Source organism: Phasianus colchicus, chromosome 1 (genome assembly GCF_987193195.1).
Source record: "Phasianus colchicus chromosome 1, bPhaCol1.hap1.1, whole genome shotgun sequence".
Lineage (NCBI taxonomy): Eukaryota > Metazoa > Chordata > Aves > Galliformes > Phasianidae > Phasianus > Phasianus colchicus.
The window spans coordinates 110,658,455-110,681,233 of NC_143436.1; the positions used below are offsets into that span (position 1 = coordinate 110,658,455).

General features: G+C 42.3%; 1 protein-coding gene across 2 annotated transcripts; it reads right to left on the reverse strand.

The window, feature by feature from the left end:
- Positions 1-267: 267 nt before the first annotated feature.
- TMPRSS2 (transmembrane serine protease 2) lies at positions 268-20,787 on the reverse strand. 2 transcript variants are annotated; one of them, XM_090122904.1, is made up of 15 exons: positions 20,654-20,787; positions 15,338-15,489; positions 14,083-14,153; positions 12,810-13,011; positions 12,389-12,472; positions 10,889-11,008; positions 9,553-9,682; positions 8,356-8,466; positions 7,652-7,695; positions 6,794-6,968; positions 4,889-5,064; positions 3,620-3,715; positions 2,556-2,698; positions 1,611-1,763; positions 268-1,425 (listed from the first exon to the last, which is right to left on the reverse strand). In XM_090122904.1, the coding sequence occupies exons 3-15, from the start codon at positions 14,095-14,097 to the stop codon at positions 1,414-1,416; spliced, it is 1,461 nt and encodes a 486-aa protein (XP_089979030.1). In that variant the 5' UTR covers positions 14,098-14,153; positions 15,338-15,489; positions 20,654-20,787; the 3' UTR covers positions 268-1,413. The 2 variants fall into 2 exon arrangements, with proteins under 2 accessions (XP_089979030.1, XP_031468375.2); XM_031612515.2 differs by having other exon boundaries at positions 15,338-15,497.
- Positions 20,788-22,779: the final 1,992 nt, after the last annotated feature.

A 22,779-nucleotide genomic window follows, 5' to 3' on the forward strand; every position in this document is an offset into this window, starting at 1 on the left:
TGGCAGCTCTCTCCCCTGAAGACATCCAGCATCCCTGAACAGCCACCAGCTTTTCCCCTGGGTTTATGCAGAAACCTGAAATTCTGGAGTTAAAGAAAACTTTTGGATAATCCTCTTGCTTTTTTTTTGTCCCGCTTCTTTTTTTCTTGCATCAGCTTCTCAGAGGATTTCAGACACTGAATCTAGCAACTGCTTCTAAGACATCCCAAACAAACAAACTACAACAAAGGAAAATTATTTGTAAAAAAAAATATATTTTTTTATTTGGTGCAATGTTTCCATGCAAGATAATTGCATTTCAGTACCAACAAGACCAGAAGCGTCATTTATTTCAAAAAAATTATCCTTCTTAATAAAAATGACTTGTTATGGCTTTTTGATCCTCTGTCCTATGATTATAAATTATTTTCCAAATCTTAGTCAAAGTGGCACTCTGATATTCATTGTATTTTGCTAAAAACATCATGCAGATACCTAAAAGAGAGCTGAAAGTACTAAAAGCCAAATTTAATAAATGAGGTAGTTCACCTGGTTAGGCAGAAACACAGGCTTGTGTCTCCTCATCCAGAACACTCAGCCCCCAGATGGGCACTGCAGCCAGAGGTCTGCTGCCTGCAGCACACCCCACGGAGCAGCATCACATCCTCTGGATACACGTGGCAGGGGACCTTGCTGGCAGGATGCTCAGCTGCCTCCTTCCTGCTGCAGCTCTGGAGCGTTCCTCTCTGTCGCCTATATGGGGAGCGATGGCAGGTCCTGCCCTTTCAGGATTCACAGCAGTTCAAGGCAGAAGAGCACTTTTAATTACTGAGAGGATCAGACTGATCTTACTTGGAGCAATCTGAGTTAGATGACGGCTGTCATGATCCTGAGGATTTATAACTACCTGAATATACAGTTTGTTTGTTTTTTTTTCCTGTGCCTCTACTACCGTAGTGCATGAAAACTTCCCTTCATATATACCAAAAAAACATTCATTTCTTCTTACATTGCCAACCAGCAGCTCAGAGATTCAATATTCACATTACTTAACAGTTAAATTAAAACCCTACAAAACCAACTGTCTCAGAACCCTGCTACAAAAATCTGAAATTGTGATTAAAATTTCCATTTTAAACCTGCACCTGATTACCAAGTGAGAGTTACTCAGCTAAAAAAAAAAAAAATCTCAGCAAGCAGTTAGCAGAACAACTTTCCGCCAGGCACCCCATCAATAAAGGTGCTTGTTGTGATAATCCCTCACTGACTAAAACCAGTCACTGTAGCCAGCACATAATCCAGTGTGCAATCCTTCATGTTATTAAAAAAAAAAATTCAGAGAGAAAAATCATTGGTAAAAGTGAATAAATATCCCAGGCACCCATGGCTTCATTTTCTCTTGTTCTCAGAAACTCTGAATGAGAAATGGCGCTGTCATCTGTTGGCCTGTTTAGAAAAAAAAAAAAAACAAAAAATAAAGAACAAGGCTCTAGCTGTGCTGACAGACCATCTTATCAATTGCTTGGATGCTTCTCAATGGAATAATTCTATTGTCAGTTAAGTCATAGGACATAAATGATTAAATTCAAGTTTCAAGACTTGGGGCATTTAGAAAGACAGAAACATTTTACCTGCATATTTTTATAAATCCAGTCTGTAAACACAGTCATATTTCCATAAACTCCAGGCCTGTTGGGACTAGCGCAGCCAGATCCCCAGCTGGTATCTCCAACCAACCACCACACCGAGTTTTTGTTTGTTACCAGAGGACCTCCGCTGTCACCCTGCACAAAACATTGGTGCATTGTTAGTGACTGGCCACCAGTGAATCATAGAATGGCCTGGGTTGAAAAGGACCACAAAGATCACCTAGTTTCAACCCCCTTGCTATTTGCAGGGTCACCAACCACCAGACCAGGCTGCCCAGAGCCACATCCAGCCTGGCCTTGAATGCCTCCATGGATGGGGCATCCACAGCCTCCTTGGGCAACCTGTTCCAGTGTGTCACCACCCTCCCTGTGAAAAACTTCCTCCTAACATCTAACCTAAACCTCCCCTGTCGCAGTTTAAAACCATTCCCCCTTGGAATATGAGTTGGATTTCAAAAGAAAGAGCTAAACACTATTGCAAGAGAGCAACTACAACAAAACACTATGGTAATTACTGTATTAAATGAAGACTATATACGCCATAGGATTGAAAATAGTTTGCCCAAAGCACTAAACAAGACAGACTTCACTGACTTCCTTGTTCAGAAGCATAATGCTACAGTATTATAGTGATTACAAAGAGCATTTGTTCATTTTCAAGTATGAGATAACCAAACACCCTTGAAGCACATATAAAGGTTACCTCAGCCTCTCAGTATATTTAACAAGACCTCAGCACTGGCCCCCATGCAGAGCATGACACAAAAGCTCTCCCTTTCAAAGGACGTGCCACAAAATAAACTAGAAGCCCAACTAAAGACATATTAGTCAATTAGTTTGGAATTAACAGATGATAAAATCCCTACTAAGAAGAGCACAAAAAACGATCAACCAGATCACTCTTAGATGTTAATTAGAAATAGTTACCTGACAAGAATCAATTCCTCCTTGTAAATATCCAGCACAGACCATTGTAGGCAAGACCATGCCATCATAGACATAGACAGAATTACATGTAGAACGTTCTATTAAGGGTACCATGACATAATTCAAGTCACTTGCTGTTTTACCTAAAATCGAAACATGCATGAAAACACATAAAAACAAAGACAATATTAGAATAAGCATCAGGTTACATTCCTATTACAAATTTCAGTGGCTAGCATTACTCAAATCAAAATAAAATTATGAGAAATTCAGGGATGGACGCTTAAGATGCAAAATCCGTCAAGCAGAAAATACCCTGACATTAAAACTCCTTCCCTAGGGGATATTTACTCTGCATTGCTGTTAGCGTACTGTAAATCAAGTACTGTAAATCAATAACGACCTGCCTACTACAAGCCCAACCAACTATATTAGCCATAGGGCTATTAAAAGCACGTGAATAAAGCAATGAATGAAAAAGTCATCCTCGGTTTCGCGGTCCAGCACTAGGCGGCAGCAAATCCCAAATTCAACAGCCCCGTCCCTACCCCCAGACCACAAACTCCATATAATCATAGAATCGTTTGAGACAAAAGGGATCCTTAAAGGCCATCTATTGCAACCCCCCACGCAATGAAGAGGCACATCTACAGCTACATCAGGTTGCTCAGAGCCCCATCCTGCCTGAGTTTGAATGTCTTCAGGGATGGGACATCCACCACCTCTCTGGGCAACCTGCCAACGCCCCACCACCCTGATTGTAAAAAATTTCTTGCTTATATCCAAATCTAAATCTCCACTCTTAGTCTGAAACCATTTTCCCTTGTCCTGTCACAACAGACCATGCTGAAGAGCATGTCCCCTTCCTTCTTGTATCCTCCCCTTTGGATACAGAAAGGCTGCTTTCAGGTGTCCCCGGAGTCTTCTTTCCTCCAGGCTACACAGCCCCAGCTCTCTCAGCCTTCTGATATTGCCTCCTTTTTTGCTCTCAGTTCCTACAAATTTTTCTAGTCTGAAGAGGATTGGCTGTGTAGAAGACCCAAATGTGTCAGAACCATGCTTACCTCCTTGGTACTCTGCTCCCCACCCAGATATCCAGCACAGCTGATTAGGCTGGAACATCATTCCCGGGTTAGGCAGACAAACTGGCCGTATAGTATCTACAAAGCAAATACAGTGACAGTCTAGCCCCGGATGTCCAGGCATAATGCAAAACAAGTGGATACGACATTACTCAGCATGACCAGCATTTGCTTTAAATACATACACGCTGTGCTCTTTTCTCTGTACTTTACCCTCATTGCAGTTAAGCAACACCCTGCAACACAGGCAGCAGTGAAAAGCTAAGCAGTTGCTCCTTCCTAGAGGACTACTGCATTCTGACTGCAAAGCTGAGCACAGTTAGTGTGTCTAGCTCTATTCAACCAGCAACCTGGCTACCTGCAACAATTAACAATAGTTTGTGTGATCAGTAAACAAGGACGAGAAGAAACTCTTCCAACAACTAGCTTAATCCTGTTTGCAAAATCCTGCTGAAAATAATCACTAATGCAAGTAGGATTCAATGCTTGTATACAAGAAGGGTGAAATAAAAGATTCCAGACAAACATTTTAGCAAGCAGACAACCTCCCTACACTCAGCAGCAGAAGAGTCCCTCCAGATTACCTCTAGTAGGTCTAAGCTGATGCACTGAAATTCAGGACTTGTAAGTATAGCACCTACACACAGAACCTATATATATATATATGAAGTACTTTAAGTAATGTTTTATATTTCAGTTTCTATGGCTTGCTCACAAAGAAGCATGCCCTCTTTTGAAGAAAATCCCTTTTCAGTTTTATGTATTAAAAAACTGTTACCAATCTGCTAACATGGGGAATCATAGAACAGCTTGGGTTGGAAGGGACTTCAAAGCCAATGCCACCCCAACCCCTGCCATGGGCAGGGCTGCCCCCACCAGCTCAGGCTGCCCAGGGCCCCATCCAACCTGGCCCTGAGTGCCTCCAGAGATGGGGCACCACAGCTTCTCTGGGCAGCTGTGCTAGCGCCTCACTGTTCTCCTAATATCTGACCTAAATCTCCCTTTTTAGTTTACAGCAAGGAATCTGATCAAGAGCTTGGAACAGAGGCTTGGGTTGGTTTTTAGGGGATTGGGGTTTTTTTATTGGTTGGGCACATTAAGGTATCTCTACTCATACTCTTTTGTTCTTCCTGTAAGTACCCACAAGGACTTCTTGATTTCTTGATGAACTTCGGAAGTTTTAAGAGTTATGCTCACTAGCCCTGCTTTTTTTTTTTTTTTTTTTCCCCTTAAGAAGAGCAGAATACATACCAGTAAAACTCAGCGGTGTCTCTAACTTCATAAGGGCAACATCATTGTCTTTAGAATCTGTATCGTAATTTGGATGGGAAATTATTTTTTGCACTCTGTATCCAGGCATCAAGTGCATCTCATTCTGGTTCAGAATCCCAGCATAAACAGTCCAGATGTATGGGTCAGAAAATTGTCTACAGAAAAAAACAAGTGTTAGAAGGTTTGCTTTGCTGGCAGAGAAACTCAGCTACAGAACCCCAGAATCACAGAATTGTAGGGGCTGGAAGGGACCTCCAGAGATCATCCAGACCAGCCACTCTGCAAAGCAGGCCCCCTATCTCAGGCTGCACAGATAGGCATCCAGGTGGGTCTTGAATATCTCCAGAGAAGGAGAATCCACAGGCTCTCTGGGCAGCCTCTTCCAGTGCTCCATCACCCTTACTGTGAAGAAGTTCCTTCACGTTTTGGTCTGAAACTTCCTATGCTCCAGCTTAAGGCCATTTCCCCTTGTCCTGTCCCCACAGACCACTGAAAAGAGGTTGGCCATGTCCTTTTGACTTCCACACTTAAGATACTTATAAACATTAATCAGATCCCCTCTGAGTCTTCTTTTCTCAAGGCTGAACAGACTCAGGTTGCTCAGCCTTTTCTCATACAGGAGATGCTCCAGATCCTTTATAATCTTGGTGGCCCTCCGCTGGACTCTCTCCAGGAGATCCCCATCTTTCTTGTACCAGGGAGCCCAGAACTGAGCACAGTACTCAACCTTCCAAGAATTGTCTTTACTATCCATAACTAAGAGTGCACACGTATTTGACTGCCACTTCTGAAGGCAAAAGCGAACAGTAACTCTTGCCTTCTTTAATTTTGGCCAGCCTACCTTCATCAGTCAACTTCAGCAGCATCATTTTTACTGTAATGCAAATGTATTAACAAAAACTGGCAAGGTTTTTAGTTGTTTTTTGTTTGTTTGTTTGTTTTTTTCCCCCTGAAAGACAAAGTACAGGCCATCTAACTTCAGGAGAGCTTGATTCCAGTTTCATAAATGTACAAAATTATTTGAAGTAAGTTAAGTATCACTGTCAATCCCCTTTGTCACTCAGCACAGCAAATTATAGCCTGAGACTGGAACACTGAAGCCTCTATTGATTTCACCAACTGAGGGATCAAGGTGTTATTTCTGAAGTCTCATATGTCAGTGTTATCACTCTGCTATCCAAAACATGGAAGGGCAGCAGAAACCAGAATTAGCAAAAACAATCTAGTGAAGGAATTTCTTTATCTTGAAAATGCTAGGTGGCTGTTTGGTTGGTTTTTGTTATTTTTATTTTTAACATCAGGCATATTCACTAGATGTAATTTAAGTAGTCTCTGTGCTCCAGAACAATTCCCACATGCTCTGTAGAGGACTTTCTACATGTGTTAAAACTCCCTCCCCTGGAACTGACAACCACTTTGCAATAAAATAAAATATAATAAAATAAAATTTAATCTGAATCTTAAAACCCAGCTACACCTTGGTTCACCACTCCTAGAACTTTTGTATATTATGGAGCACACACTAGAAAGCAGAGGAGGGATAAGATCTTCACATAGAACTAAATGCTCACATTCCTTTCTCAAGGTTAAGGACAAAGTTATTTTCCCTTGGCTGAGCCTCAAACTGTGATTCAACCAACCGTTAAAATGTCTTTGCTCATTGGGTTTTCCCTCCAATAAAAGCAGCTGCCTTTAAACATAAATGCACTTAACTGTCCTTTAACTTTCTGCTTTCAAGTTAAAAATTGACAAAATACCAGCTCTCCTTCTCGTTGAAGCCTACACAAAGCGTTCCCCAGATAGTTATACATACATCTATGGTTAATACTGGCTTGGGCTTTACTACCCTGCGGCATGAAGACACGAGGAAATAAAGGCACTCACCCCTCCACGCAGTGGGCTGCTGTCACCAGCCACTCACGGGTGATGATGGAGCCTCCACAGATGTGGGTGCCCTGCACATGGAGGCTCACCTGCCATGGCCACTGCCCCAGCGTCGCCATGCTGCCACCCACAATCCTGCTCATGATGGCTGTGCTTTTAGTGGACAGGCCGCACTCTGAGGAGTCAAGCATACACAGGCATGCATTAGAGAGAGCTGGTTTCAAAGGTGGTTTCTTCATCCCAAGCTTCACTAAAGCTCAATAGAAAGGGAGCATGGACACATCCACTGCACTGCTGTGAATTCATGCCACAGCCCAGCCACTGCTCTACGGTGCTCAGACTCATGGGGACAGGGTGGACCAAGGCTCCAATCCTGCACATTGCCCTCCTCATTGGTAGCTGTGGCTCACAGTTCATCACTTCAGAAGTGAACTGTGAGAGGGTTGTTTGTTACACCCCTGAACTTTGAGTGTCTTTGGTGAGCCGCACAGACACACACCACTGTGCAACAGGACAGGCAACACCCAGAGGTCACCTCACTGTGGTGAGGAACAGTGATGACCACCCAATGGCCATGTGTCAGACGGTGCACTAAAGACTTCCCTCCACATCGCACAGCAGTGATCACAGAGCTCACCATGGGGCAAGTTGTTTAAAGGAACATGTAACAAGAAAGAGAGAGCTGGGGACCTAACATCCCCCTTTCTCCTCTTCCATTCTGCTCCTTACAGTCTGAATCCTGGGTACAGAATTTAATCATGGTTCCCATCAAACAATCATTCATGCAGATTCAAAAGGATTTATGGACAGAGCACTTCAAGGCATCAACAAGTAGAAGTCTGGGAAACGTACACTTACCTATGCAGCGTAGAGAAACCACATTTCCTGATGCACAGTAATCACTGCAATAGAAATAGAAAAGAGCAAACAGGCTTTAGGACACCCAGCGAAGCAGACAATGGGCAGAGCTCATCCTCCAGCTGCTTCCTACCCATTTCAGCTATATGCCCTGCCTCCATGCTCATCTTCCTGCTGAGGCTTCCCTCCTTTCTTCACTCTCTCCAGCAACCCTACCAATACCCATCTGGCCTTCACCGTTTCATGCAGTCACGTGGAAGACTGCAGACCACAGTACAGCCAGGCAGCACATAAGGCTTGTAAGCCTATTGAGGAGCAAGATAAAGAACAGCATAAGAGAAAATTGAATTCATTTATGAAAAAGTCATAGAAGAATTTGAACAACAAGGGAGTAAGACGATAACTTTTCAGGTATAGCAATCTACAGGTTTGGGAATAAGAGGCTTCAGACTTGTTTAATGCAACTTTGACATGTCAACCTTCCAAATAGCACAGAGGAACACGATAGGGCATCAACACTTTTAAAAGAAGAGTGGAAGGATGGAGAAGTGTTTTTAAATACAGAGAAGAGCAGCTGCTGCAAGCAGACTGAAAACAAGGTCTCTTTCCTTTTATTGTTAGACAGGCTACATCTCCTACAACAGCTAAATAGATAAAAAGAATTTCTTGATAAAAAGAAATTAGTTTGTATTAAGCAACGATACCTGCTTTGCAGCCTTTTGTACAAGTCTGTATTCCCCGCACTTGCGTTTAGCTTCATAAAGCTTTTAATGGCGATATCAGCTGCTACTCCTTGACTATAGTAATATGTATCTCTGTGAAACAGAAAGATCGTAAATAAGAAAGAAAACCAGCAGTTTTGGTTTTCAAACAGATGACAATAAATAATGCCAAGCCACGGTTTCTGACACAAGCAATTCTAAAATATTTCTTTTTGCATTAAGCACAGAAAGAACCCAATGGTGCAGTACAAGTGCCAGAAAGTGATTCTTAAAGAAATCTTTCAAGCTCAGTTTCCCATCAGACAGTTAATTAGTAGATTAAAATAATATTGTTATCTGTTATGTGTACATGATACCAATCTTCATGAAACAAGGCATGATGAAGAGATGCCTTTGCATCTCTACATACATAGTAAAGTTCAAGTCTAATAAGTTCTAGCAGCCACATTTCTATGGGACAGCTGCAGGGGTAGTAAGTGCTGCTGCTCTGCAGGGCTTCCCAGCTGAGGAACAACCCTGCAACACTGCCGCTGGGTAGACTTACTGTCTGGGAACTAACTTTGGTTATTGCTGGTTCAGAGTATTTAATTACAAGTGCTGCAGGCAACCTGTGCACGTGCCAGATCTGCCTGGGCAACTAATTGCCCTCATTACATTACACACTGGAAGACATCATTTGCCACATCAGAGACAGGCAACATAAAGTATTTCAACTGCAAAAGAATTCAGGCTACAACATTACGCATGGAGAACATGGACAGCATTCTTGCCACAAACATTTGTGCTGATCTTCCACACAAGCATCTGTTATGTGTGTCTTCAGGAGCACAAGGCTTTCCATGTAATACTGATGACAAATTAAGCCAGAATGGATGTTACTGGGCAGTTCTAACAATCTGGTACAGTGAAGCAAGCTTTGGAGGATTACTATGAGTGAATGTTTACATACAAGTGACCCCACGGAGTAACTACTGCATGCATGCCAGACACACATCACCTGTCAGAGGAACCTTCCATTTTGATTCTGTAACACGTATCACTGTTAAATTAGATCCGCTTGAGTTCAACAAAGCTAGATCACTAACTGCTTTTTGTTTCTGATTTGTATTCTTTAAAACTGCAAGATGGAAATAGTATCTTTTCCATGTATTTGCAAAGACTGATGAAGGTCAGACTTACACACTGTAGCCCATGTCTTGACATGCAATCTTTCCAAAATCATCAGTCCAGTCATCTTGACAAACAGGGTACCAGGTTTGGCTGACAGGTGAATAAACTTCCAGGATGAAGTTTGGTCCATAAAGTCTAACTGCCAGAAAAGGAAGAAAAGAACAAATCCCAAAAACATAAGAACACCATGCACGCTGTGTTACTGCTCTGTTTAAAGCTTCTGCCACCCATGATATTTGTATGCAGAAGCTGGTGCTAATTTAATGCTGCCATCTATTCAAATTGTGAATAAATATTCAAGTAGACAGAAATACTACAAAGATTTAGTTCTTTTGCATAAGGCAATTTAAAAGTTCTTGAAATTTTAAGGGAAAGTATGCAATATAGTGTTCATTATTTCAGTTCTTATTCTCAAAACTCTTTCATATTCTAACACTGCAGAAGACTGCAATACTCAATTTTTCATTTTTTACCTACACAACATGTATTACACGTAAATAAAATATGACTTGACATAATCTATTTCTGTTATATGTTAATATGCCAAATTGCTTCAGACAAATGCTATAGAGCAAAAACATAACAATGAGCAATCTTCTATGCCCCATTGTGTATTTATCTGCAAAAGAATTGACTGCAAAATAGTTCAAGTTAAAGAGCAGACTGAACAAGCTTCTCCAAAAACTCATTATTCAACTAAATGGAGAGGAACAGCTGTTAGAGCACATGCCAGTAAAAGCTAATATTGCACAAAGCACGTACAGAACAGGAGTTCACAAACAGCGTAAGCACAACACAGGTGCTACATCAAAATGCCAGACCTTTGGAATGGGCAAACAGATTACACTTTCACCTTACAATTTAAGCTTTCCACCACTGCTTTTCTTGTCAGCTCTTGAGTTGGAAAAACACTAATCAGACCAAGCTTTCTTACACAAAGCAGATGTGAAGCTGAAAATAAGTATTGGGAGAACAAGGAAGGTGAAATATGCGGAAAAAGATCTATACTATCACCTGAAGTTCTACAGTAACAGTTAATTCCAGAGCCAATGTCATACTCAAGTTTGCACAAACCAAATTCAAATAAAAAGAGAAACAGTTTTTAAAATATTAAAACTCAAGCAAACTCAACTCTGAGCCAGTCATTTTGCTTCAGCTTTTCAATCAACTGGAAACTGACTGAAGATCCAGAATAGGATTTGATGTATTCAAACATCCCAAGCCATTTTAGAGATACAGCTGAGCCTAAGTTGGCCCTATGGTAACTTGGCAAGCTTTAGATGAGGGAATTTGTTCAAGAACTCTTGCTGGCTGGAGGTACCCTGCCTTGACTGCTAGTACTCACCACACCGGTTTTCATCCTCCCCATTTGGGCAGTCAGTTGTTCCATCACACCACGATGAGGGAGAAATGCACACTCCTGAAGATCCACACTCTATTAAGGATCCAAGACAACGATTCTCGACTGAAAGGGGAGAGCAACAGTCATCAGACTGAACATCAGCTTAGCCTCAAGCAATCACCGCCAGCTCTCACCTTAAGGAGCATGTCAGTTTGATAGAGCAAAGCACAGCAAACTCTTAAACTCAGAGCTGGGAGGAAACCTTGCCTAACACAATCAAAGATTTATTGCTCTGTCCTTCACATCACTCGTCAGCTTAACTCATTGATGCAGCTGACTGAATTTTGCCCATTGCCTCCCCCAAATAAAAAAACTAAGTTTTCTAAAAGGAGTCAACTTCACACCAACAAAGCAGAGAAGAAAGAATAAATTAGTCACACCTTGTTGTTTTCAGTCCTGCTTAAAAGAAGATTACATTCACCCTGCATAAATCGAGTTAAAAAAAAAAAACAACTAAGAACACAAAGTGACTGCCTAATAATTTTAAATGAACTACCTTCTGCTTTCCTTTCCTTTCCCATACGAACAGAGAGGTTCCGAACAACATAGCAAATTGTTCTTCAATTTTCTTAGAAAAATTATTCAATTGAAAGGGAAATTAAGTTATCACAAAATCGGCTTGGGTAAGCCGAACATAACTGCTGTAACCCAGCTTCAGTGCTCAGTCATTCCGGTTGGAGATGACGTCCAAGTTCAACATGTCACCTGTGTTCCAGCTTACGGTGGTTACCTGGACTGGGCACACATAACTTTAGCCCACTTGCATCAAAAGCCTCACAAAAGCAAACAAACATAGGCGAATTAGTTCAGCTTGAAGTATGGTCCCATATTACCGAAGTAAAAATACGTCTTGATCATTTACCTTAACTTTAGCAGTAAAGGCATATGAATTTACTTCGTCTCCTTTCTTTCTTTGAAGCTAAGCCAAATTAGAATTTAGAATACACTTTCATTTTAGTGTTGATATATAGTAGTAATTTCCCAAGTTAAATGTACTGTAGGATCAGTTGCCCACAATCACATGCCAGCTATCCACCAAAACACAAACCCTTTTAAGATGTCGAGCTACTCTTTAGTGTAACTACTACAACGTAGAGTAGTACTGCCTCAGCTTTTCCCAGACAGATTGTAGCTTTCCAGAAAAGCCAGCTGTTCCAGAGGAGTCAAAAAAACTGATGACATCACTTGATTTCAAAACTATATTCATTTGACAAAATGAAAAGAAAGCAATAGTAGCACTATTAAAAAACAAACAAACATCCCACAGTTAAAGCCTTTTTTTAAAAAAGCCACATTAGTTTATCTCTTATGAAACAGGTAACAAAGACTTCCTTGCCCTTATTTCAGCATAAAATGAAAGACAAGAATCTATATTTATAACTTTAAAAGATCACTACATCTTTTTTTTTTTTCCAAAACAACAACAAAAAGAATAATTCTTACCAAAATACCAGATCAAGAAAGCAGCAATTGCACAACCGATGACTATTAAAATGGATACTATAATTATTATAATTTTCTTTATACCTGAAATGAAAGTATAAATAAAAAATGAGAAATTAGGTTCACAAATAAGGTAATTTTCAGCATGGTCGCAAGTGCTATGTGTATTTACTGAATTTAAAAATCAGTGCTGTTTGCTCATCAAACATTTCTCATTTCACCACCCTTCCTCCAAATTGTTCAGGTTCCTGTTACAACAGCACCCCAGCCTGCCATCACTTCCTCATACATGGAGAGGAGGCAGTCCTCACAGATTCCCTCAATACAGGAATTTGAAGTAAAGACTACTTTTATTTCTTATCTTACTCTGGAAGACATTAAGTCTAACTTAACATCTGGAAGAAATGCCAATGAATCTTACTTGATGAACACGTCCTGGACGAACTGGATGAAGGTGCTACTGGAATGCTTGACTGATGGGTTGAAACTCTTGGGATATAGGTTGGCACTGATGGAACATTTGTAGAAAAGTACTGTGGATATGGGTTAGCACCTACTTGTGGCCTGGCAGAATAGTAGTTTTCTGTCTGGAAGCCATGATTTTCATAGTAAGGTGGTGGATTCTGAATGATAACGTTATGAGAAAAAAGAAAAAAAAAAAAAGCAAGACTGCAATTAGAACAAAGTAAATTTGAGATGCCACCTTCATGCAGAACTCTACTAGAGAAGGAATCATAGAATGACCTGGGTTGAAAAGGACCACAATGTCCATCTAGTTTCAACCCCCTGCTATGTGCAGGGTCGTCAACCACCAGACCAGGCTGCCCAGAGCCACATCCAGCCTGGCCTTGAAAGCCTCCAGGGATGGGGCATCCACAACCTCTCTGGGCAACCTGTCCCAGTGTCTCACCACCTTCTGAGTGAAAAACTTCCTTCTAATATCTAACCTAAACCTCCCTTGTCTTAGCTTAAAACCATTCCTCCTTGTCCTACCAAATTCTAGCTAAAGCAAGTGTCCACCATACCGATTTACATGGAGAAAGAGATTTATATCATGTGCCCAATACCTCACACTCTGAATAATAAAAATAGCAACAGAGTAAGCCCTGAAGGCATGTTAAAAGATCAGTTTTCAGATCCAAAATAATTCAACCTTAAAAGGATTCTTAAACCCAGCCTACCAGGTAGCTGCACTAGTCATTTCACTTGAACATCAGTACAAATAAGGAGCAAGGTTCAGGCAATACCATCATCAAAAAAAATGTTGATAACTAACAGCCCTTACATGCTCAGCTGTCCAGGTTTAAGAAAAAGGCTTACTTGCCATTTTGTTCCATGGCAATGCAAGGCACACCTGAGCTATTTCCAAAACACCCTGGCCTACAACAGGTTGCAGAATACTTATCCTGCAAGAGACGTATGAATCAGAAGCCATTCCAATCTCTCTCAAGCATACGGTTTAAAAGCATAAACCTAATCCCAGCAATATCTGAGCACTTGAAATGCTAATTAATTCAAGCCTCTTACACCTGTCTTGCCATGTGTCTTTCCCTTTATGCAGAAATCATGACAATTCCTTCTATCCACCTCTTTAAAGACTTACTAACCAGCACATCCCTCAGCATTCTAATAGTTGTAAAGAAACACAACCTCATGAAAGCAAAAATTCAGAAAGGAATATTTTGTTCACTTACTACAGTAGAGGTCATCTTTCCTTTGTCAGCAGTACTGAAACAATTCAAGTGTTTAGACGTAAAGCCTGAACCTATAAAAAAAAACAAAGAGTGGTCATAATGGAAATGGTTATAACCAAAAAGCTTACTCCACCTCTCTCATCAGTTAAAACTTTAGAAAAATGCCAAAACAGGGGGAAAAAGGAATATGGAAGTCTTTTGAGAGAGAGCGTAAATGAAGGTACAGCTTGAAACTGGAGCTTGATAACCTCTCAATACAACCCAGTGGATCACACAGTGGCAGTCATTCATCCACAGGAGCACCACGCAAACCCAGAGGATGGCAGCGGTGCCCACTCCTGCTACAGGAGGGGCAATGTCCAGCAGCCTGGCAGCCTCCACCCGCTGTCGGCACCCGGCTGCTCCTCCCATCCCTCTCGGCACTTACTCATGTATCATCAAAGCTCGTGACACGGAAACAAGAATGCAAACAAAGCATCAGGAAATACAAATTCAATGGATTCATTTAATACTACTACATCCGGTAGCCCTGCAAACTATGCCATTTTCACTCTCTTCCGTGTTGGTTGTGTGTTGTGGCCACCACACCAAAAATGGGGAAAGAAGCACGGTGGGGAAACAGCAAGCCAAAGCAATGCAAATGTTAGAGCTGCATCCAATGTTTCAAGCATATAGCAGTTTATTTTAAAGTTAAACATTAACGCTGGGTAAAACCAACAATTAGCAGATACACAAGACATGCGACAATGTTTGCTGCCATATTTCCAACACAGAAGGCTACACACCACCACAAGCAATCATTTTAATAAATGATTAGATTTACAGAGACTTCTCATAATGTTAGTCTACATGAGAAAAAGCAGAGAAAGGGGCTCAGTCACATGCTGAGCAAAACAGTTCTCCAGCTTTCCAGCCCAAGCAAGCCCTGCGCATGGGCACAGAACGGCCCCTGTTGAAGGCCACTGCTGGAGGCAGCAGTTGCATAAAGACACAGCACAACTCAGCCTGAGGCAAGAAGTTCTTTTAGAGCCTGCACCTAGATCATTACCTCACCCAGAACCAAACTGCAAACATCTCTGAAGTGAATTTCAAGAGCAGCTTAGCACAAAAGAGCACGCCAAGTTCACAACAGCTTAGGATGGCTGTTCATGGTATTTATCTATTAGTACTACCAGTAAGAAATAAATAGAATAGCACTCTGTTGAACTCTTGTTTGCATGGCAGACAAGAGAAAACAAGACTTATTCTTACTTACAGTAAGTAGTTCATCAAGACTGGTGACTAAGTCTGCATGACTTCTGTTTTATGTTGCATCCATTCTTGGTCACTTCATAGTAGCGTTGGGTAAACTCAGTTCTGCCCAAACTTATAGAACAAGTAACACTTTGCAGGAAGATATTGCTGTTCCTTGTTGCCTGAAAAAGAAGGGGGAAAAAAGGTACAGAAGTTTAGCGATAAAGACAGAAGAGAATATTATGTGATTTTGAGGCAAGCCAACAGGAATCACAATTTTTAAATAAAAAAAAAAGCTCCAAATATTTTCTATAGTACAATTTGAAATTCTTTGCCAGTTAGCAGGTGACAGGCTTCCTCACTCTTTTTTTTTTTTTTTTAAATAACTAAGCAACAGAGATTTTTTTTCCTACCTCGACTATAACTACCACTCCCAACTCAGTTCTTGTGAATCTGTTTCCCATGCAACAGATTAATAACAGAATTTTGATTATCACACCACAAAACATAGGCAAGATAAGACATGACCATATACATATTTCCATGAAATTATTTTCTAGGAAGTTAAAAAGAAATTAAAATGAAAACCACTGGACTCCTATTAAATTGTACACACTTCAAAGCCAAAAAAAAAAAAAACAACCCAATGGGTAACATCCAATAACAGTACAATTTAGTCTTCTTAAACATGGATCACTAAGGTAGTTCAGGATGTTTTACAAATAACCAAGGGTACTGCAGCAGATTCACAGATAAGGAAGCTAGGCCATGGAAAAACAAACTGACCTGTGAAATAGTCCCCGTCCCAACAATGACAGAGCTATAAGGGATGGGTGTGTTATCTCAGACCAGTACTTTTGTCTCATGCGTGATATTTAAATACATTACACATAAAAAGTGTTATAAAGCTATGTTGATGAGGCAAAGTTTAGTCAGAACACAGAACTATCCTTTCCTTCCCCTTCCAGTCATTCCTCATCCATAAACATGTGACAAGCTATAATGGCAAGTTACCATTTGAATAAGCCTCAGAAGTCCTTCAGGGAGAGAGGGGATGGGGGAGTTAACAGGGACCCTTACGCAAGGAAACAGAGATGGAGCTCATTTCTGCAGCAACTTGAAAGAACAAGAGACAGGGCATAGGAGGGCAAAGCCTTGAACAACAGAGTCCACTGAGGCAGTGCCTTGCAGGTCAACATGCCGTGCACCTTCCAACTTTGGGAAAAGTATAGCCAAGGATTGAAAAGGAACCATCATTCACATGCAATCAAACCCTTGAATTTCAAAACCTTCAGTCTGTTCCAATGTTGAACAGAATGAGCATTTGGACACCTGTATCACAAAAGTTCCAAAAACCAAAAAGTTTTGCTTTTCTTTCAGAACTCTGAAAGTAAAGAAATAATGCCATAATTTCTAGTGATAGACAATCATATGTACAAGATGTACAGCCATCGCTGACATGGCATACTGATGAATACACTGCCTTGCAGCAGGCAGCTAATACTCAAAATACCACAGTCTCTTTTCACATGTGCCTTAGGAGCTTTATCATTATAGTCCTGTCATGGTTAAGTCGGGTTGAAAAAAAAAATATATATATATATACACACATACATACACATAAAATGTAGGGTTTTTTTCCAATAAAAGATATCAGGATAGAAAAAATTGAAAATACTAGATTGACCCCAGACAAATTCAATCCAATACTTCTTTAGAAAAGTTTTTCAGTAAATTTATGCAAATTAACTTTGCATATGTAAAACAAAGTTACGATTTGATAGGTTTTTCATGCAAGATGTGAAAACGTTACTTCCTTATTACATATCATGCTCTAACTGTTAATTAGGAGCAGTACCATGCTCTAAACATGTTAATTAGGAGCAGTGCTCTACAAACACCACAAGCTACATTAGTTTCTGCAAGCATTCATAAAGAGATAGCCATAAGTTGTTTCCATGCTTGGACAAGTATGTCAACAGGATGGAATGACATCTTCAAGTATCCTAATACAACACCATAAATAACAGAACCATTAAGGTTGGAAAAAACCTCTAAGATCATCTAGTCCAAATGTCAAATCCAGAAAGTTAGCTACCGAAGCAGAGATGTATAAAGACAAGAGTATGCCTGCTATATTTCTATGTTATTTCACTACATATCTAATGCCATTTCCTCAACAAGAAATGTTAATAGCTGTTTGCCTAGCTCTATTATAGGTATCATCAACTGAAAAAAAAAAAAAAACAAGCTACAAAATTCAAAACTCATTCTTGATAGCTATACATGCATTAGAGCAAATGCATGCAAACAAGGAAAAAGGGAGAAGAAAGAACAAATAAAAATGAAAAGCATAGAGAAAAGATCTGCTTTTAAAAGGAGGAAGCATAACAGCATCCAAATGATCCATAAAAAGCAGTGACGAACACTGATACCAAGTCATAAGCAATAAACATTCGTCCTTGTTATCCAGATAAAGAAATACAGCATACCCATTAAAATGGCAATGGAGTGATCCCAGTGCAAAGCTCAACCTTAACAAGTCAACATGTTATGCCTTTTATTGACAACGTTACAAATGAAGCATACTGTTATGTGTTTATATCCAACTGCTTCACGTCATCCAAGAAGTTTCAGTGGATACAGGAAGCCAACAGTAACAGTAAGGGGTAGGGAACAAACAAGCGAAGAAACAATTCCAAGTTCACTTACAAGATCTTTCCACATACTGTGCAGTTTCTACCTTTGCTTCCTGGACAAGAAAAAAGAAAACAGTCATCTGGACACCACACTCAGACATAAGGCCTGATTTTGAATGGTGCTATATAGAGCCCAGAGTTGCACTCTGTGATCCTTGCAGGTCCCTTCTGACAGAGGATATTCAGTGATACTACAGCCTTGCAGAGAACTATGTAAGACTATGCAAATATTTACATGAAACACATTTACTTTGCCACAATTGAACCTTGGCATTCCTACATTTCTTAAGAAATCATTTTGGAGCTATTCCAGATTAGCTCCTATAAATATCATTAAACCGTAGAACTACTTATCAACAGGTGTTAAAAAACAGTACCTCTTGATAAGCACTACCGGGAACTCAAACAAAGTCCACAATACAACAGTATTTCCAAGGTCAGAAAACCGAGATTCATTCCACTTACACAAGATAAAGCTCAGAGCATAGCAGTCTCATTCTAAGCAGTTAAGGGATGCAGCTCTCATACTGTGAGTGACGCCCTGAAAAAGTGTTATCGTGAAACTCTGCCTATTACAAATACATAGATGATTGTATATAGAAAATAAAAATAAAAGTTAGGAATGGTGGGGTGGGAAAAGAAGCAGAAAAGGTGTTGTCTAACTGAGCAGCAGAAGAGTTATGACCCTATAAAAAGCTGTTTCCAAAACAAGAGAGGGCAAGAGTCCAAACAATCAGATTTGCTGGGATGGCAGAGCTTGGTCAGTTATTAGTTGTAGCTGAGATTAGTGTCCACAGCACCCAGAACCTCACACACAAATCACTTTGCTGCTAAAGGACGCAGCAACTGTCTGCCTGGCATTTGGATGCATTCTTCCTCAGTACTACAGGCTGCCCAGAGAGCTTGTGGGTTCTCCTTCTCTGGAGACATTCAAAACCCACCTGGATGCATTCCTGGGTGATCCAATCTAGGTGTTTCCACTCTAGCAGGGGATTGGACTAGATGATCTTTTGAGGTCCCTTCCAATCCCTGACATCCTATGATTCTGCTCACTTCCCTCCACAGAGAAACAAACAAGCTCAACTTCAAGTAGCACAATGCAGGTCTCAGCCTGCAGCAATGAGACTTTGCTGGGGATTCAGGGCCAGGGAAGCTTGCAAGAACGCTTGTTTGCCATATCCAAATTGCAGACACAGTTAGCAAGAGATAGCCACACTGCTGAAAAATAAATAAAAAGTAGCAACGCTAACGAAACTGACTTATTTAGGTGTTTGCCCAGGTCAGCAGCTTTCCATCAGGACTTTTCCATTCTCAGGACTCAGCTCAGTGAGAAGCTGTGAACCAAAGGGTCTGTGGCAGATGACAGAATTGTGAGATTTGGAAGAGATCTCTGGAGATCACTGAATCCAAACCCCTGCTAAAGTGGGTTCCCTACAGCAGGCTGCACAGGAAAGCGTCCAGACAAGTCTTGAATATCTCCAAAGAAGGAGACTCCACAGCCCTCTGGGCAGCCTGTTCCAGTGCTCTGTCACCATCAGACGAAGAAAAGCCAGCTCCTGCTAGGGGACTGGATTCACCACACTGAAGCCCTCATTACCAGAGACTGCATTGAGGACGCATGTGTTCATAACATGTGATGAGCACTAACGCAGCAGCACAGCCACAGCTGAGTAGCAGCAGCTGAACCTTGACCATTTCACTGACCAATGCCCCAAACAGTGTCGTCTCACCCCTCACATTCCGCTGCCTCGCTCGAAGCAGCCCAGTCCCAGTAAGCAAAGCCGCTTCCTTTGGCTCTTTGTAATGCGCTGAAGGCGTGAGTGTAACTTTACTCAGGGCAAACGGGGACACCCAGGACAAGGGCTCAGTGTGAGAGCAGTCTGTCAAGTTCACCGACCCACACTCGGCCCTGCAAACCTGCGGTGAAACCCGAGGTGCGGAGAGGTGTGAGCTTCAATGGGACCGCCGGAAGGAGCGTGCAGGGGGGTGAGTGCAGCACTCCAAGCTCTGGCCTGGAAGCCTCAATGATACAGAATCACAGAATGGTTTGGGTTGGAAGAGACCTCACAGCCCAGCCACCCCAACCCCTGCCGTGGGCAGGGCTGTCCCCCACCAGCTCAGGCTGCCCAGTGCCTCATCCAACCTGGCCTTGAGCTCCTCCAGGGATGGGGCACCACAGCTTCTCTGGGCAGCTGTGCCAGCACCTCACCGCCCTCCGGGAAAGAATTTCCCAGTAACATCTAAAAATATTATATGATTCCTGTAGGAAGGCACTCTACCAACAGAGACAACCTTCCAAAATTTGACTAGGCAAACTATGACACCTGTAGCCAGAAACTGGCACTTTTGCAAAACAAAAAACCACAGAGCAGCAACACAACGAAGAGGTCCCAGAACTTGAGGCTGCTTTGGTTTATCCTGCATAGGAGCGACAACGCTCTGGCACCTCGGAACAGCCGCCTTATCCCGCCGCATTCTGCCTCGCGGCATATCCCTCCTCAGGAGAAGCCGTCGCTGCCCCTCACCCCGGCACGATGGGGATGTCACATCGGAACCCTCCTCACCCCAAAAGCCAAGCCCCGGCTTGGCTGAAGCCCTCCCAGACGCCCGGCCCCGCGGGCGAGGAGCACCGCGCTTACCTGGAGCGTAGCGCGGAGCAGACGCGGCACGGCGGGCCGGCAGCAGCGGAAGGTTGGGGAGGAGCCAGGCGGCGGGGGAGCGGCTGAAAGGGGACGGGCAATGAATCCACCTGCGGGCACCTGCCCACCCCTGCCCACCCCCTCCTCCGGCCGGGCAGCGGGTTCCCAGCCTTCCTCCCGTCCCCTCTTTCTCCTCCTTCTCCTCCCTCGCCCTTATGCAAAATAAACGCCGCAGGGAAGCGAGCAACGAGAGCTGTCGGCCCTTCCCTGAAGTGCGTAGGTCGGGAGGTGATAACGAGTGCTCCTATCGTGCTCGGGTTGGAGAAATAATTTCCTTTTTCCTTTTTAATAGCAATATAATAAAAGGGTGCTTTTAAAGATGCCTGCGCTCTCAGTAGTCACATTACTCTGGTGGCTCAGGGTGACTCTCCTTTAAAGCAGATCTACAAACGAATTGGGTTATTTCTGCCAAAACAGCTCCACCGCAAAATAAAAAATCACTTGTGTCCAAAAACCTCAGAGTGTTACTGGGAAAGTCCATAGGAAAATGAAGAACTTATAGCAGTGCATCCAGATTACCTACAGCGTAGCTCTATGCTGTGCCAGCATCTCTGTAGGGAGACAGCAGAGAAGGGAGCAGACCAAAGTTGGGCATGAGAAATGTTTGGGTTGTGTTTGTGTTTTCAGATGTGTGTCAAGGAATGACATCAGGCACACTAAAAAGCCAGGATCATACTTTGGTGTTTTTCCAGCTATATATATTTATTTAAAGACAGACATACCTTCTGATTTTTCAGTACAAAACAGTGTTTGCTGAAGTATCATAGTGGGTATGGAGGTGGTGAGTTGATAATCGGACCTGATGATCTTAGAGGTCTTTTCCAACCTTAATGATTCCATGATCTTTTAAGTTTTACTTAGGCTTTCCAGCTGTGCCTTTCTGTTGGGCAGTTCTGGATTATGTTCTCCCAGAAAGAGTCAGTGAGACTCAGATATTTTCCAGTGTGGATTCAGTTGCAGTAACTAGTCCTCTAATTTCTCCTGAAGCAAAATGTAAGGATGTTGCATGTCACATCTGCAGTGGTCCTCTGAAGCTTACACTTGTGTGGCACATTCTTGTCTTTAATCTACAGTAACTCTGCCAATGGCCCTCAGAGCTTAGAAGAGCTTTAGTTTTGTGATAGCACAAGGGGGAATAGCTTTAAACTAAATGGGAGAGATTTAGATTAGGTGTTACTGGGAAATTCTTTCCCCAGAGGTTGGTGAGGTGCTGGCACAGCTGCCCAGAGAAGCTGTGGTGCCCCATCCCTGGAGGAGCTGAAGGCCAGGTTGGATGGGGCCCTGGGCAGCCTGAGCTGCTGGGGGGCAGCCCTGCCCATGGCAGGGGTTGGAATGGGTGGGCTTTGAACTCCCTTCCAACCCAAACCATTCTGTGATTCTGTGATCTCCCTTTGGATTTGTCCAAATACCCTGCACAGTGGCTGCAGGTATGGAGAAAGGGAGATGTAAAATATAAATGCTGGTTCTTCTATGAGTTGATGGTGTCCGCTTCTAAGGGATTACACTAACTGAGCAGAAGGACAGAGTAGCAGGGAATTGCCAAGTGTGCTCTGTTGGGAAGAAGCCTTAGAAAGGGAGCCATGTGGCTTAGTGAACTGCAGACAATACCAGCAGGGCTGCCATGGCGGAGATTCAGTGGGGCCCCATTACAATGAGAGGCACTCTGCTTAGTTACAGACTGGAAGGCCTGGGCCCCCGCCAGCAGCCCGCTGATTAATGCTGTTAGCACCTTTTCTTCTCAGAGGGAAGACAGACGGATGGTAGAGCTGGCCAGGGAAAAATGCACTCCCTCTTTACCCCAATTCTCTCTTGCTTCAGTCTGGCCGGAAGGTTGGTTTCTGTCTCACTGAAGGGATGATGTTTCTGTTCTCTAACATACAAAAAGCTTTTTTTTTTTTTTTTTGCTTTGCTTTTTTTTTTAGTTGTTGAAATCGAGTTAATATTCTGCAGGCTTAACTTGGCTGCTAACAGAGGTCAAAGGGATGCTCACACAGAGCAGCAGAAGTGGAAAGGGGACATTGCCTCCTTCGTCTCCCTTCTCCTAGCACCAGAATTTGCAAGGTCTG

Excerpts from the sequence above, each read along its gene's own strand:
- TMPRSS2 (XM_090122904.1), bottom strand. Across the intron at positions 11,009-12,388 it reads TTTCTTGATCTGGTATTTTG|TCGAGAATCGTTGTCTTGGA; the intron begins GTAAGAATTATT and ends CTCCCCTTTCAG. Across the intron at positions 6,969-7,651 it reads GGTTTCTCTACGCTGCATAG|AGTGCGGCCTGTCCACTAAA; the intron begins GTAAGTGTACGT and ends TTGACTCCTCAG.